Source organism: Scleropages formosus, chromosome 7, assembly GCF_900964775.1.
Source record: "Scleropages formosus chromosome 7, fSclFor1.1, whole genome shotgun sequence".
NCBI lineage: Eukaryota > Metazoa > Chordata > Actinopteri > Osteoglossiformes > Osteoglossidae > Scleropages > Scleropages formosus.
This window is the reverse complement of record NC_041812.1, coordinates 8,022,795-8,037,874: the sequence shown is the minus strand read 5'-3', so window position 1 is coordinate 8,037,874 and position 15,080 is coordinate 8,022,795. Positions and strand designations below refer to the sequence as shown.

Here is a 15,080-nt window from a genome sequence, read left to right as displayed (position 1 = left end):
TTCAAGGGTGTCCCAGCGGGAAATGGGTGTTTGAACCAGGGTCTTTCAAGCTCTATTGACTATACCACCTGCTGTAAACCCAGTTATTTTATAGACAAAAATAAGGTTATATTATTGGTTTGATAGTTCCAGTTGGAGGGTTCTGAATCCAGTGATTGTTTCTTGACCAGTGTAAGTGGGATCCCTCTGTAAATAAGTGGAACCCCAGCAGTTTCTCCCTAGGCTTATTGGTACAATAGATGTATGTATAGAGAAGAGGCCCTTTGGAGCTGGGTGGAAACGGTTGAGGAAGAGGGGAATGAAGATCTAGGTCACCCAGAAGCAATGGGATATTAATACGCCATGCCGTTGGGTCCTCCTCATCTCCGAATGTGTTGCTCTGAGAGGAGAGTCCTTGTACCATATTAAGGTTAATTGAAGTGGTGTAATGTCTCCTTTTTTGAGAAATGTAGCTTGGCCACCAGAAATGAGACAGATTTTGGCCGCAGACATAGATTAAAACTGCAGGATGTAGACAGACATCAGGGATGGTGTGTGAACGTTGGCCCAAGGAAATGTATACATACATACATTAAGGGGTACAAATGAAGTCACAGAAATGTGAACACTGGGGGTCAAGTTTGCAAGAGAGTTTGTAACAACTACACAGGCATCCTCTGTGAGTTCAGAGACACAGCGTTTCAGGATGAAGGGTGGTGCAGGATTCTTAAGTCACAGGTCAAAGGTGACTGAAGTTTGTGTGGAACAGAGCCCACTGACAAACAGGCACACAAAATGTTTTGACCCAAGCAGTCCAAGCTGAATGAATAATGGTCCTGCAGTTAAGCTGGTGTGTTTAAGGTGACATTGTGTCCCTGGTTGGAAACCAGGTTTCCGCTGAAGTCATTTAGTTTGCTTTTGACTCAGAGATGGACTAAAACTATAAAGGGACTTTAAATCCGAAATCCGTTCCTGAGATACTTGCTATGATTTAACTCTATAGGATCCCCAGTGTCCTGCAGGGTTTCCTGCTTTTAAGCTGCGTTAAATTGTCCTTTTAGAAAGCGTACCACTGCATACGGCCCACATCGGAGTATGGCTCTCCGGAAACACAACCCCTTTATCTGACAAAGCTTGTGCATGTGATGAAGCAGGGCATGGGGTGGAGTCAGGCGCTTCTCCCATCATCGAGAAAGAAGGTCTGTGGAGGTGTTTTGTTGCATTAAGGACCACTGGCTCACTGCCTTTTAATGAAACAAGTCGTCATAACAGTTTGAGTGTGTAAAACAGGACCGGAGAGCTCTTTCAGTCTCCCCTCCTGCTGTGAGCCTTTGCCTTTAAAAAGTTCGGAGTGGTCTTCATACCTTGATCACAGCATCTGTTCCATTCCCTTTCAAATGTGCTCCAGTCGCCTTTCACTGAACACAGAACATATTCTGATTCTTGTGGGTCATGTATAATTGCTAGAAAATCCAAAGACTTGGCAAAACTCTTTTTTTCCTCTCTGCACTTGTCCTTTTTTTTTTTCCCCATTTGCATGAGCTAAACAGCGAAAGGATGTCACTGTCTTTGGGACTCTGCTAGAATCAAGCTTGAACACCAGTTATTAAAAAGAATGAAAGGGGTGGCATGAGGCATTGAGGTGAAGTGGCACCTCAGAAAAGCCTCTTCATGGATACGGGTTGTTTGCGCTTGGACCGTGGTCGCCATCTGCCTTTGGACCTTTACACTTCATCTCAGTCTCCTTTTCATCTTTGACCGGGCCTCGGTAGGCCGAAAGTGACCTTCACCAGTGCAGATTTATTTTTTTTCTTAAACCCACCAAAAGCAAAGAGAAAAAGGTGAACATTTGAAGAAATGAATGGTGTTTTTGTCGAGGTGTGGCAGGCCCACTAATCACGAGGGAGCTGTCCTGACTAAACCTCGCTCACGGTGGGACTCAAACTCATTGAAAAGCCCAGTTCTGTCAGATTGAAAGGAAATGCTGCTTGGTGGTGGAAACACCAAACTCCCACAGGAAAATCCACAAAGCATATATCTGTGCAGTATATCAACAATGGCAGAATCGCTCCCCCTCGCGAAGGACATTCTTTAAGATCCTCTTTGAAATTGTTTTTGTCACTCGACAGGTGCGGTCGTTTCCCATATTGTTAATGTCTTCTCCGTGCCCCTGCTGTGCCCTCCTCCCTCCCACCCATCCTTTTTTTTGCAGGCTTTCCTCCATGCTGCTGCCTCTTGTCCTCTGGTCAATGAAGGGTCCATTTTGATCTCGTAGCACATTGCTGGGCACCATGAATATTGATGTGCCCCCCCCCCTCACACCCACCTGCCACCTGAGTCGCATGTGTCGGTCTCCATTAACCTTCAGAGCAGCAGACACCCGCGGAGCTCTCCTGGCTCGGAGCAATGTGGGTACAGATGGCGTCCTGCATCTCCCGGGAGTGGGGGGGGTGTGGCTAGGAGGGCCGAACTCTGTCGGGTCGCGGCGAAAGACGACAGGCCACGCTGATCCCAGGGGACTCGCTCTTGTGTGGGGTGACCCAGTTTCTCCACGTGTGCCCTCACTTCCTGTCTGTGTCGTGTCTTCCTGCATTGCTGACTTTGGCTGTCAAATGGGTGGAGGAGTTTCAGTGCCAAAGGACAGGTCTTTAAACGTGACCCTTCCCAAGTTTTTGATTTTATTATTTTGATTTCTCTTCTTTTCCTGCTCACTCTCCTGCATCACTCTTCCTCTAACATCAAGTCAATAATTTAATATTTCTGCGCCTTGTCCCCAAGACGCAGTTTATTCTGCCCCCTCGTCCATGCTGACACAGGTACGAAGTGAACGGACACTTCGCTCTCCTCACATAGCCTCCCCAGCAAAGTGCTACCTGCAATGCAGCAGCTTTGGGGAGCTGCATTAATATATAAACACTGTCCCAGTCTGGCCTGCATGCCGGGGTCTGACAGGCCGAGAGCTGCTGCTCAGGGGGGTGCGTGACCAAGTGTCCGGGTGCAATGCTTGTGCCTCAGGGAGGGGTTAGTGTGGGCACTGACGTGGTCCGTGTAGTTGCACCACAGCGGTGTCCTTCTCGTGTGTTGCCAGGTCGTTTCCACTAGGAGCGGCATCGGGGCAGTGCATCGATATCTTGTGCTTAAATAACGGGCTTTGATCCCCTGCCTGCAGCTGCAGTTAGTGGTTCCTGCATTACAGATCACCAATGCTGCTGCAGTGAGCGTGCACTTGTGTGTGTCTGCGCATGTGTGTGTCTGTGGGGGGTTCTGTCAGGATGAGCAATTTTCTGAAACAAGGAGCAAGACACAATGTGGGTTTTATCAGTAGTTTCCCCTCTGCTTTTGGGTGCTTGTTTGGCGTGACTTGAGCACTGCTAGAACAATTAGTAGAAATTTTAAGCAGAGAATGAATATGACTGCACACTGCAGTCACATAAGGCGTGCTCTAAATCCCGAGTCGTGTCTCTCTGGCACTTTCTCCCCAGGTTGCCCCCGTCTCTCTCCCGTCGGTATGTCCATCAGCTCACCTGTGTGGTGCACATCTCCTGTCATAGCGCCCCCCGAATCCCCCCCAGCAGCATGCCACCTGCCCCGTTTCCTGCCCTTGCGACTTTGAGTCATTGCACCACCGCAACCAGAATCAGCCTCATCCTCCCTTTCTCACACAAAGGACAACCTGACCTTAAACACGTCGTTTTGCTTTTTTACAACCACATTTAAACAATAGATTCTGTGTCCCCCAGGGGGCCCTGCTGAGTCGACAGTGCGGGCCTTGCCCTCGCATAATCACTGTTTTGTTTCTAAGGGTATGCAAGCTTAATTGTTCATTTAAGGGAAGATTTATAGTTTTAATTAGAAGTGAAGCATGTAGACATTTAAGGAGAGAGCGATTTCGGGGGGGAACCGGTGCTTTTCAAAGGGGCACTTGCGGATCACGCCTGCTCCCCGATGCATCTTTCTCAAACCGTGCTGTTGAGTTGCAGAGGTGTGCAGGCTTCTCCCCGCTGAGTTCTCTCACCTGTCCCACATTGAGACACTTCCTGGTCAATGTATTGCTGAACCTGTAGTGCTTTTACAGCACACTTTACTCTGGTCATCTGACCTCCACATGACCAAATGACAGAGGGATGAGGTCACTGACTGTTCTTTTCTTTTCACATTTATTTATTTCCTTCCCTCCAAGGCAACTCATGATGTTAGTTTTGCACATCATGCTGCTTATGCTGATCTACCCATTTATACAGCAGGGAAATTGTTGTGGTACCAATTCAGGGTAAAGGTTTATTGAAACCCAATCCATTGACTGTGAGACGGCTGCTCTAACCAGTGTGCCACATGCAGTCATACTTGTCATATTGGGGAAGCTGTGCATCTTGGTGTGACTCATCTGCTTCTCTCACCTGGTGCCCTGCAGTGCCATGCGTGTCCTGCTCTCCAAGCTGCCCCGTCCCTGGATTGTGGATGAAAAGAAGGACGATGGCTACACAGCACTGCACCTGGCTGCCCTCAACAACCATGTTGAGGTGGCAGAGCTGCTGGTGCACCAGGTAAGCAAAACGTGCGCGCACACACGCACTCAGGAACAGTGGCACTCGTACACCTGCAGCTGCGCAGATCTGCCCCATTTCCCCAACCTCAGGTGCTGCGCTGAATTTCTAATTTGAAAGTGCTGCAGTAGAGTAGCTTGGACGTCTTTCTCCCTCTCGCTCTCTCTCTCGCTCTGTGTCTTTCCCTCTCCCCCATCCTCCCACCTGTCTTATCCCTGTGCCACTGCCTCGTAAGAATACCGATGCTGGAGAAAGGAAGGGAGTCAATGAGACATTGTGGGAGATAGGATTGTTCTGTCTCCGCCCCTGTCACTCTTGCCCCGCCCACCACGTGCTGATTAACACATTCTAACTGCAGGGATAGAACATGCTGATTATTCCCACCAAAAGATAGAACAGTTCTTTCTTAAAGATTTTATTTGCGGTGGCAGGTTTTCTAGTGGAGATTCAGTGTATCTCTTCTATCCATCATGTAATTTATTAAATGTATTATTAAAGTTTTTCAATTTAGCTGATACTTTTCTCCAAAGTAATTTACTCTGTTTAGTTTGTAAAGTGAAGTGCTTACAATGATGTACTTATTTATACAGCAGGGTAATTTTTTACGGTATTGATTCAGGGTAAATACCTGTTAAGGGTAGTACAACAGGAAGGGAGGGTTTGTACCTGGGTTCTTGCAAAACGTCAATTCTAACCGCTAGGCCAATGGTGACCCTGTTGTGTTCCTGTGGTTGTCCAGGTGTATTTATACAGAAAAAATGTATGTTTCTGATTCTCTGTTCATCTGCAGGTTGTGTGAATCACACTGCAGTGGAGTAACAGGGCAATAAACATCTACACCAACACCCATGGCATCATCTGTGGCCTTTTTTTGTGCTTTTTCGTAAATATTCTCCACGGTTCTGTTACTTCCTGTTTGGTGTCTTTTATATTATGTGAGGTTAAACTCCCAGTGTCCTCGGAAGAAAACCCTGTAGGGAAATTTAGGATGAAAGAATAAAATGCAGGAGCAGTTTAGCTCTGATAGGACCCAAGGGAGCCTTGGGACGGTGTGGGGGACGTTGTTAAATCAGCGCCAGCATCCACTGGGAGACATCTCATTTCACATGGCAGCCGGGAGGGAGCAGCCCACCTCACAGACCCCCCAGTGTGTTGGCATAAGAGCTGACAAAGTGCTAACTGTCTGTGTGTGTGTGTGTGTTCTCCCTCCTCAGGGCAACGCCAGCCTGGACATCCAGAACGTCAACCAGCAGACGGCGCTCCACCTGGCCGTAGAGCGTCAGCACACCCAGATCGTGCGGGTCAGTAACTGTCTCCTCTCCCTCAGCGTTTAATTCAAGATGCTATCACCCTTTTCCGTTTGCTTCTCTCTCTCCCGCCTTGTCAAAATAGGGGCTGGGGTAGAGGGGTGAGGTGGGTCAAAGTGGCACAAGTTAAATTAGGAGCAGTGACACTTCTGTGACAGAGTTAGCCCCTCCGATTGCGCTGGTGCAGTGCCAAGGAAAATGTTATCTGAGGGAAAGGGGGAAGGAGGAAGAGAGAACAAGGATGTCAGAGAGAGGTTACAGAAGTGGTGCCATCTTGCGGATGCCAAGGGAACAACTCTGCCGTCCTCAAACTCGTACAACCCCCTCCAAGACGGAGCAGGAGGAGGTGGGAAGGGGGGGAATTTTTCCCTGCAGAATCGCAGTGCTGCATTTTAAGAAGCAAGAATGCAGCATTAAGTAGAAAGGATGGCGCTCTATCAGCACCTTCAGCAGTTTCCCTCATCAAGGAGCTGCCATTCAGAGCCGAGATGGATGTGCTGCTGTCTGTAAATGTTTGGCTTCTGTTTGAATGCGTCCATCTTTGATCCCAAGGGGCTTTATGCTCTAGCTGTTTGGCCACTGCATGGGAGATTTGCTGCAGCTGCTAAGTGCATGGCACAGAAATGGTTTGAGAATACCTCATCCCCATCCTGCAGCACTTAGCCACAGTGAAAGTTTTATTTCATATCCATCTGACGCAGAGAGACTAGCTCAGGGAGGGACTTCAGTAGGGATGTGGTCCTGGTGCTCATGGCAGCATTGGGGAACTCAAGAGTGCCCCTTCTACACGGGGGGTGACATGCTCCGACGTCAACTACAGTGTTCAATTGAGCAGCGGCTGGGATGTAGGAAGGTAGGAAGGTAAAGCTGCACAGTGGCTCTAGGTTGGTCCCCTAACTCCAAGGGGGTGGGGAGGAGGGGGGGGGGTATGGCCTTATCCTTCACAGTAGCGCTATGCAGGGAACTTGGAGCTGTTGGCCTGTCATTGTCAATTTTCATTTGTGACTGTTACTCAGTGTCTAGAGCCTCTTTTCTGGCAGCTAGGACATGATTTAATTACATGTCCATCAGGGGTGCTGGAAGGTGGCTTTGAAACGATGGACACGCACCACTCTGAGCTGGCCTCTAGCTGGGGCATGCCCCACCTCTATTTGCAGTCTCCGGGGAGTGTTGTGCAGGGGCTTGGACACACGTCTCGCCAATGATGTCTTATGTGATGTGAGATACGAACAGATGTGAACATGTGCTGGTTCATTGCTGCAGCAGCGTAGTGAGATCCAGAACCCCGAATTTCCAGTCGATTACAGTTGGGTGCTTCTCTGAAGCAATACAGCAAGTCTGTTCAATGTTATTAATGTGTGCACATGATTGACAGATTTTTGATTTTGTCACCCTTGAGCTGAAGCATTTTGTCAAGTAAGAGATTTCAGATGTTTCTCTGGGTTGGTGTTGGGTTTGTGTTTGCACTGGGACATCCATGTGTTCGACATCAGATCCCCGTGTCTCTACAGCTGCTGGTGCGTGCCGAGGCCAAGCTGGATGTCCAAGACAAGGATGGAGACACACCGCTGCACGAGGCACTACGTCACCACACGCTTTCCCAGCTGCGGCAGCTGCAGGATATGCAGGACGTCAGCAAGGTGGAGCCCTGGGAGCCGTCAAAGAACACGGTACGTACACCCTTAGTGGTGGGGATGGCAGCATTGAAACAGACAAGGAAGCTGTGTGGTTGAAGCAGTTGTATCCTCAAGCACCATTTCTGTCCAATCACAAGCACTGTGGCCTGGGGTTTGACTCCCACACACGTTTAGCTAGTAGTTCGTTTTGTTTGTGCAACCCTGTCGAACTTTCTCTGCGTGAAGTGCGCTCCAGGCGTTACCCATCCATTTCCTTCCATCGTCTCACTGTGGTCTTAGTTACTTATTTAATCCTCTGTGTGTGTTTTCCCCCTGTGGGGAGTAAAGCTGCACTGAGTTTAGCACCATTCCAGCTCACAGAGAGCCAATCTAATCTGAGTCTGTGCTCATGAATAGTCATGAGCCTTCCCTTCACTTTCTTTGTGTTTCCTCTGCAGCTCATCATGGGCCTGGGCACCCAGGGGGCGGAGAAGAAGAGTGCCGCGTCCATCGCCTGCTTCCTGGCAGCCAATGGGGCTGACCTGACTATCCGCAACAAGAAGGGCCAGTCGCCGCTTGACCTGTGCCCTGACCCGAGCCTCTGCAAGGCGCTGGCCAAGTGCCACAAGGAAAAGAGCAGGTGGGTGTGCTACTGGTTCAGGAGAGGTGCCGCTCTGCTCTGTCTTTACCTGAGCAGCTGTGCGAAACTATGCAAATTAATGGGAACCAGTTTCGAAGCACTTCACATAAAAGCGTTTGGTACAGAATGATGGGACAGCAGGTGTTACAGTGGTTTGTCATTGCCTTCCACTGGAGGGATCTGGGTTTGAATCCCACTCCTGCTGTAGTTCCCTTTATCAGGGTGCTTAGCCTGAAATGATACAGCAGAAATGACCCAGCTGTATAAATGGGTAAACCACTGTAAGGATCGTAGTACAACTCTAACATTGTAAGTTGCCTTTGTGACAGAAAAATGAATAATTAATAATAGTCACAGCCTTAAATTATAAGAGTGTTTTGTTCTGTAATTGGCTGTCCCTGGTGGGTGTCTGTTTTGGTTTGGAGAGCAGAAGGACCCCTATGACCCCTTCTTCTGCTCACTTCCAGAATGCCCTTTAGGGAACTCATTTCACTTCACGCAAACCTGTTTCTTTTTCTACAGCTGGCACTTGATTAACTTTCCTTTTTCTGCAGGCAGGGACAGCAGTAGTTTGACAACAGTTTATTAATAGAAATAAATACTCGGCCTGGAAGCACTTTACCATGTATTTGATTCTCTACCTTATTCCATCCATGGAAGTAACATTTTATGGAATGGGTTCATGTCCTCTGATTGTCACTTACAGTGCACTGGTGCAGAAACAAGTGCTTGGGACAAAGTCCAAGTTAAGTCAACCACTTAGATTTTTACACATTAGTGTCATTGCTACTATTAAAGAAACCGCCACAGTAACAATTGTTATGATAGAAAAGATACTGTAGCAAATTTGCAGGAATGGATCATTCATAATTTCTACACCAATTTAGTTTACACTAAAATAGTTTTAGTGTAAGTGGACAAAATCCTGTATTAAGTAGATTTCTAACTTCCCCCCCCCCATAATGGTACATTATATAAGGACAGCTGGTAGCGCAGGGGTTAGAACTGCTACCTTTGGACTTAAAGGTTGCAGGTTCAAATCTCAGCTCTGACTGTAGTACCCTTCAGCAAGATACTTGCCCTAAATTGCACCAGTAAAATTACCCAGCTGTACATCTGGGTAAATAATTGTAACTAGCTTAAGCATTGTAAGTCACTTTGGAGAAAAGCATCAACTAAATGAATAAAATGTAATGTAATGCTACAATACAGTACTTAAGTATCAAATGATATAGTGATATTTTGGAAATTTAATATGGGATATTTTGGGTCTGAGACTATTGCTGTACCCTTGATAAATGGCTGTGTAGATATGTGAACATAAATTATAATGTTTGACAGCCGCTGCTAGATGTACATAGTAGAACAGAGGAAGTAATCGGGAGACCTTTGTTTTTGCTGTTTGTCTTGCTTTTGTTACTCCTTTGCTCATTTGCTACCCCCAGTGGCCAGGGAGGCTCACGCAGCCCATCACTGAGCAGCACAAGCGAGACGCTGGAGGAGTGCATGGTGTGCTCGGACATGAAGCGGGACACACTCTTTGGGCCCTGCGGTCACATCGCCACCTGCTCCCTTTGCTCTCCCCGTGTCAAGAAATGTCTCATTTGTAAGGAGCAGGTCCAGTCCCGCACCAAGGTGGGTCAGCACCACTAGTCTCCATAGAGACAGGTTGACGTATGCAGCATGTGTAATGTGTATATTAATGCATGACACTGATCTCCGTGGTAACAGATTGAAGAGTGTGTCGTGTGTTCGGATAAGAAGGCAGCCGTCCTCTTTCAACCCTGCGGTCACATGTGTGCCTGTGAGAGTAAGTATACACATACAAACGCACATACGCTTCATCAACCTGTCTACCAACCATGTGATGTCATGCAGCACTTCAGCATACCTGCCAGCTTGCTAAAGTATGACACAGTATAAACTTTAATATTTTCATTTTCACGTTCTCTGGTTTTGCAGCCATTCCCAAGGCTTTTTTTTCCATTTTCTTTTTAACCTTTTTAAGTGACATTTTTGATAATTTGACTCATGGATGTTTGATATAAAGAAATTAAGTTCGCAAGATCAGTATTGCGCTGCAAAGCAGATTATTCATTTGACAGCGACATTAAGGCTTTAGTTGCACTAGCGGTGATCATTTCCAGGATCATGTAGAGCTTCATGTACTAGATTTAGTTAGAAAATGGCTAGATCGACACCACTGAATCATTAAAACCTTTTGGGTTTGAGAAATCAACTGTTTATCTCTGACTCAAAACATCTGATACAAGAGGCAATATCATTTTACACAATAAAAGTAAAATAACTGCAACAGTCACTGTTATACAGAGTAAGTGCAGTGTAGAGAAAAAATATATATTAATCCATTGTATTTTTTTCCTTCCCCCCCCCCCGTCAACATACGGAACCCTATCATGTACAGAACGAGGACTTTGTTCCAGATGGCGCTCCACTTGTTGTGATCGGCCCAGTGTTAGTATAGCGCTGCTCACTTCCTTTTCCACCTCAGTCAGTCACTGGAAAGCGAGGGATTGTCTGCAAACACGGAACAGCTTTGTGCTGCTTCTACACCGTCGTCTTATCACAGTTACATAAAGGCCTTTGTCATGAGCCTGTCTCTCCATTCCTGTAACTCCCTCCAGTTCCCATGTGGCCGCTGAGCGACCATGCGCTACGCAACGATTTCCCTGTTCCCCCATTCACCGTGTGTCAGCAACCAAACCACTTGTTCAGTGGGATTAAGTTGTTCAGATGGTTGTCATTAGGAATCCTTGAGTAAGGGTGACTGTAATGGAAGTGAAATGTCATTTCATGGTCAATGGACATGTCTTTATAAAAGGAGATTGGTACGTTAGGGGTGAAGTCAGCGAAGGCTGTGGCTGACTGTCTGTAGTCCTCAGCAGCGTGGTTCAGTTCTCAGCACAGGTATTAGGCTCGGTAGCTGGCTGCCCGCCCCTAACAAGACTACCTTCACTTTACATTCCAGGCTGTACCAAAAAAAAAAAATCTTCAATGATTGGCAGGCTGGGGACCCAGTCGGGGTTGTCCTCAGAGTGTGTTTTTATTCCCAGTTCTCAGCCGTCCTCTGCTCGCACCATTACTGCCGTCTTTAGAGCTTTCTTACACTTCTTTTTGATATGAAAAAACTGCAGGAAGCTTTGCTGTGCGCCATTTGCAGTAAAATACTTAAGTCAAATTCATCCTTTAGGTGCTGCCTTTTATGTGGTATTCCTTGGAAATACACCTACTACTCAGTTAACCAAGCAAATCTGATCAGATGCATATTGAGCTCTTGTGGAGCAGCTTCAGGCCTCAGTGTTTATCTGAAATAATTCATTCCACGTATGGAGTTTTTTTTTTCTTTTTTTCTTTTTTTTTTTTTAAATACCTTCAGTTACCTTTTAAAATGGATCATAAATGCAGTATATTATTTACTGTGGTCATACCCTGATTCGGAATAACTTGTAGTGCATATAGATGATGTGGCCAAAGCAGAGCAGGTCAAGTACCTGACTTAAGGTTTCTGTAATGGTACTCTCCAGGCAATTCAGCGCCAAGCAACTTCCTGCTCATTTTTGGTCGAAGCAAAGCATGTGATTGGTAGATGGCCTTTTACCCTCCTGCCCCACCATCTCCCTCACTTCATGCTCTGCCTGCCAGTTGATTGTGCTACTTGCCAAGGCCGTATAGTTGGCTAAAGTTCCCCTCTGACCTGTGTGTGTACATGCGCACCTGCAGATTGTGCCAGCCTGATGAAGAAGTGTGTGCAGTGCCGGGCCGTGGTGGAGCGACGCACCCCCTTCGTCCTCTGCTGTGGAGGCAAAGGTATGGCGGACCATGCTGCTGATGAGCGCATTAGTGAGTGAGCCTTCCCCGCGTTCCCTTTCACACCATCCTGGTTTTCACGTCTCCCCCTTCCTTTTTCACACGTCACCTGTCTCCTTGCATGTGTGCATTTACACGTTTTTGTAGCAGCAATGTGTAATTTACTAGTTGTCACTATATACTGTATATTTTCTATAAGAAAAGGTTCATATGTTCAGGCTTCAGTGTCTTAAATCACTTATAAAATTGAGTTCTTATGCTCACCCAAGTACAGTTGTTTTAAAAGGATTGTATCATCTTTTGATGGATGGGAATTTTAATTTTTATTTAAATGAGCTGATTTACTTTGGAAACATTAATCCATTACCCAGTTTTTACATATTTTTCTACCCAGTTTGACCGTTTCTACTTGTTTTCTACTTAGTGGTACCCTTGTTTATTTTCTGTTAATTTTAGTTTGTCAGTGTACAGTGAATTTGTAAGTTCACTACCATTAACAGATACTGTAGGAAAGATGTCTGTTTGCTGTGAGCGGTTGAAGAGCCCGGGCTATTTCATCATGACACTAACATACGCAGACTGCAGCACAGACACTTCTTGCAGGCCCTGAAGGGGCTGTTTATACCGTCCTTTAGCCTTGACCCTTCCCGGTCCTACAGGCTGTGGGCACTGACAGTGTAAAATCTGGCAATAAACACCTTGCTTGGGGTGCATTAAAGGTGTGTGTAAATTTATACTAAACCACATCAAACCACGGTGAGTGGAAAAACTGAGAAGAGCCTATCGAGTGAGAGCAGTGAATCTGATAGCAACCAGAGGGCACAGTGGTCATTTGTTCTGAGAGATCCTGCAGATAGTCATTGTTCTTTGGTGCACAAGACAGTATCATAGGGTGTAAAATCGTCCGTGTGAATATGTAGTTTGTAACCATTAGAATGAATTTCTTACTGTGTTTCTTATCCCATGGTTATCAGCTGTAGAAGTCAGATGCAGTGGTTCGATTCCTGTGTTTTAGTCTGTTTGCAGACAGCTCCACCAAGCTGCCTTCCTGCACTTCACTTCTGTTCCCTGCTTCTCTCTCTTTCACCTGAGGCTTCCTCTGCACTCTTCCTCCTGCCACCTGCTGGTTTCACTACTTCCTGGGGGAGAGCTGATAAATGACTCAAACTTGCAGCCTAGTGTCAGCTATATTCACACAGTGGCCTCTGCATCACATCCAGGAACCCTGAGCTCCAATTCTGTGTGTATCTGGAGTACATCTGTATTCCACACGTTAGCTCTGAAGCCAGATCCTGCAGCTGGCGGCAGGGATTTCTTGGGCCAAGTGCTGCTCTGCTGGCCTTCTGTGTGGCCTTGCGGTGCCAGTGGCCCTGAAAACAGTATCTAGATTGAGCTCCTATACCACAGCCAGCTGGGTAAAGATAAAGCCAACATATGAGGTGCCCTGTTGAGCAGGAAGCTGAGGACTGCCAGCCATTTAAGGCCACCCCCTTCTCTCCTTTTCCCTGAATGAACATTTTTTTCTTCTTTGCTTATGACATATTGAATCCCACCCATAGTTTACCTCACCCCTTCTGAGGCCACCATCCTGTAGATCCCTTTGGCCTACGTGGGGTGACGTAACTCTGTGATTGGTTGCTTCTCAGCAGGGGGCTCTAGCTCCATGGCAGGGAGCTCGCAGGACCTGCTGCAGTCCAGCAATCTGGCCCTGAGCTGGTGTAAGTATCCCCCTCTCCTGTAGCCGTGAGCTTGTAGAAGTATCTCCTACCCTTCCTCCCTCCCTCTCCTGTACGCTGAGCTCCTCTAGGGACTTCCCCTCTCCTGGCTCATGGTAGCCTTCCTGTCTAGGCTTTCAGGATGTAGTCCTTTCACACCCATTTGTGTACACATGCACTTTTCTGTCCCAAGCACAGATTGTAGGACAATTCTCCCTGACCCAAATAATTGGAAGGTTTAACTAGCTGGTCTTGAGTTTTTGTCTCTCTTGTTAACCATGTGGCGCTAAGTGGCAGCTCATTGTTGGCCAGGATACGAGTTGCACCTTGTGTGTTTATTAGCTGTTACCCACATAGTGCCTAGCAGTCCTCAGGTCTGCTCTCTTTCTGTCTCTCTCTCTCTCTCTCTCTCTCTCTCTCTCTCTCCACAAACCCCAGACTCAGATGTGCATTTTGAAAGCTGGAATTGTACACGAAGAGGGAGTACTGTGCTGCTCTGTTGCTGATACATAAGAGCCCTACTAGGTGTAGCATGTTGGGTTGATCAAGGAGGGGCCCTCGGACTCCCAGCCACTGTAGCCCAATAAGTGTCTGTAGTATAGTGGTAGAGCTGGTCTCACCTGCTCCCGTTGCTCTCCCCAGCCAGTGGAAACATCCCGGCTCTCCAGAGAGACAAGGACAACACCAACGTCAATGCAGATGTGCAGAAGCTCCAGCAGCAGCTGCAGGACATCAAAGAACAGGTAGGGGAGGAGTGGTGCCCGTGCTCTGCAACCAGACTCCTACCTGTTACATGCTTCCCATACGTAATGAACACATGTAATCAATCCGTGCCCTAAAATTTACATAAAGAGCTATCAAGTCACCCTTATGAGTGGAGTATGAGAGCATAAATTTTAATTCGAAATACAAGATTTGGTGATGTCACAGCTTCCCCACCTCTAAGCACTAGTGTGGCCTGTGTACATCTCCATGGTCTCATAGTGCCATTGCACAAGCATCTCTCATACGGTTGTAAGTATGTGTCCTAAAGCAAAAAGAGTTTCAAAGAAGAGAGTAAAACACACCCAACCAAAACAGCAGTGTGGGACCGGCTCCATTGAATGTGTTTCCACAGTGTTGACAGCTCGTGTCTGGTGTTCGTGAAGTCATCAGTAACAAAATCATGAATGCTGTACATTTATGGGATAATCAGTCAACATTTGACATTCAATCAGAGGTTGTGAGGACTCCTTATTCTGAATGTTGTTTAAACGTCATAAAGTCATGTCTTGCAGTATTTTTGTTATAGATTTATCTTATGTTTTCACAGAACCGAGAGGGCATAAATTGAGACATTTGTATTAAGATTTTATTGATTTTCATTTTGCCGGGTAGGCTCCGGTTCCCCGTGACCCCGTAAGGGACGAGCGGTTCTGAAAATGTGTGTGTGTGTGTGTGTGTGATTTTCA

At 46.8% G+C, this 15,080-nt stretch overlaps 1 protein-coding gene across 6 annotated transcripts in view; it reads left to right on the top strand.

Moving 5' to 3' along the window:
* Window positions 1-15,080, top strand: part of mib1 (MIB E3 ubiquitin protein ligase 1) — a 59,416-nt gene that overhangs the window by 42,603 nt on the left and 1,733 nt on the right. For 2 of the 6 annotated variants that reach the window (XM_018757786.2, XM_018757785.2), the window contains exons 13-21: window positions 4,391-4,523; window positions 5,738-5,824; window positions 7,342-7,500; window positions 7,905-8,086; window positions 9,532-9,721; window positions 9,818-9,896; window positions 11,828-11,947; window positions 13,561-13,632; window positions 14,272-14,372. In XM_018757786.2, coding sequence (XP_018613302.1) covers window positions 4,391-4,523; window positions 5,738-5,824; window positions 7,342-7,500; window positions 7,905-8,086; window positions 9,532-9,721; window positions 9,818-9,896; window positions 11,828-11,947; window positions 13,561-13,632; window positions 14,272-14,372 — 1,123 coding nt within the window. The remainder of the gene's footprint in view (window positions 1-4,390; window positions 4,524-5,737; window positions 5,825-7,341; window positions 7,501-7,904; window positions 8,087-9,531; window positions 9,722-9,817; window positions 9,897-11,827; window positions 11,948-13,560; window positions 13,633-14,271; window positions 14,373-15,080) is intronic. The other 4 variants (XM_018757789.2, XM_018757788.2, XM_018757787.2 and 1 more) reach the window with 4 other exon arrangements.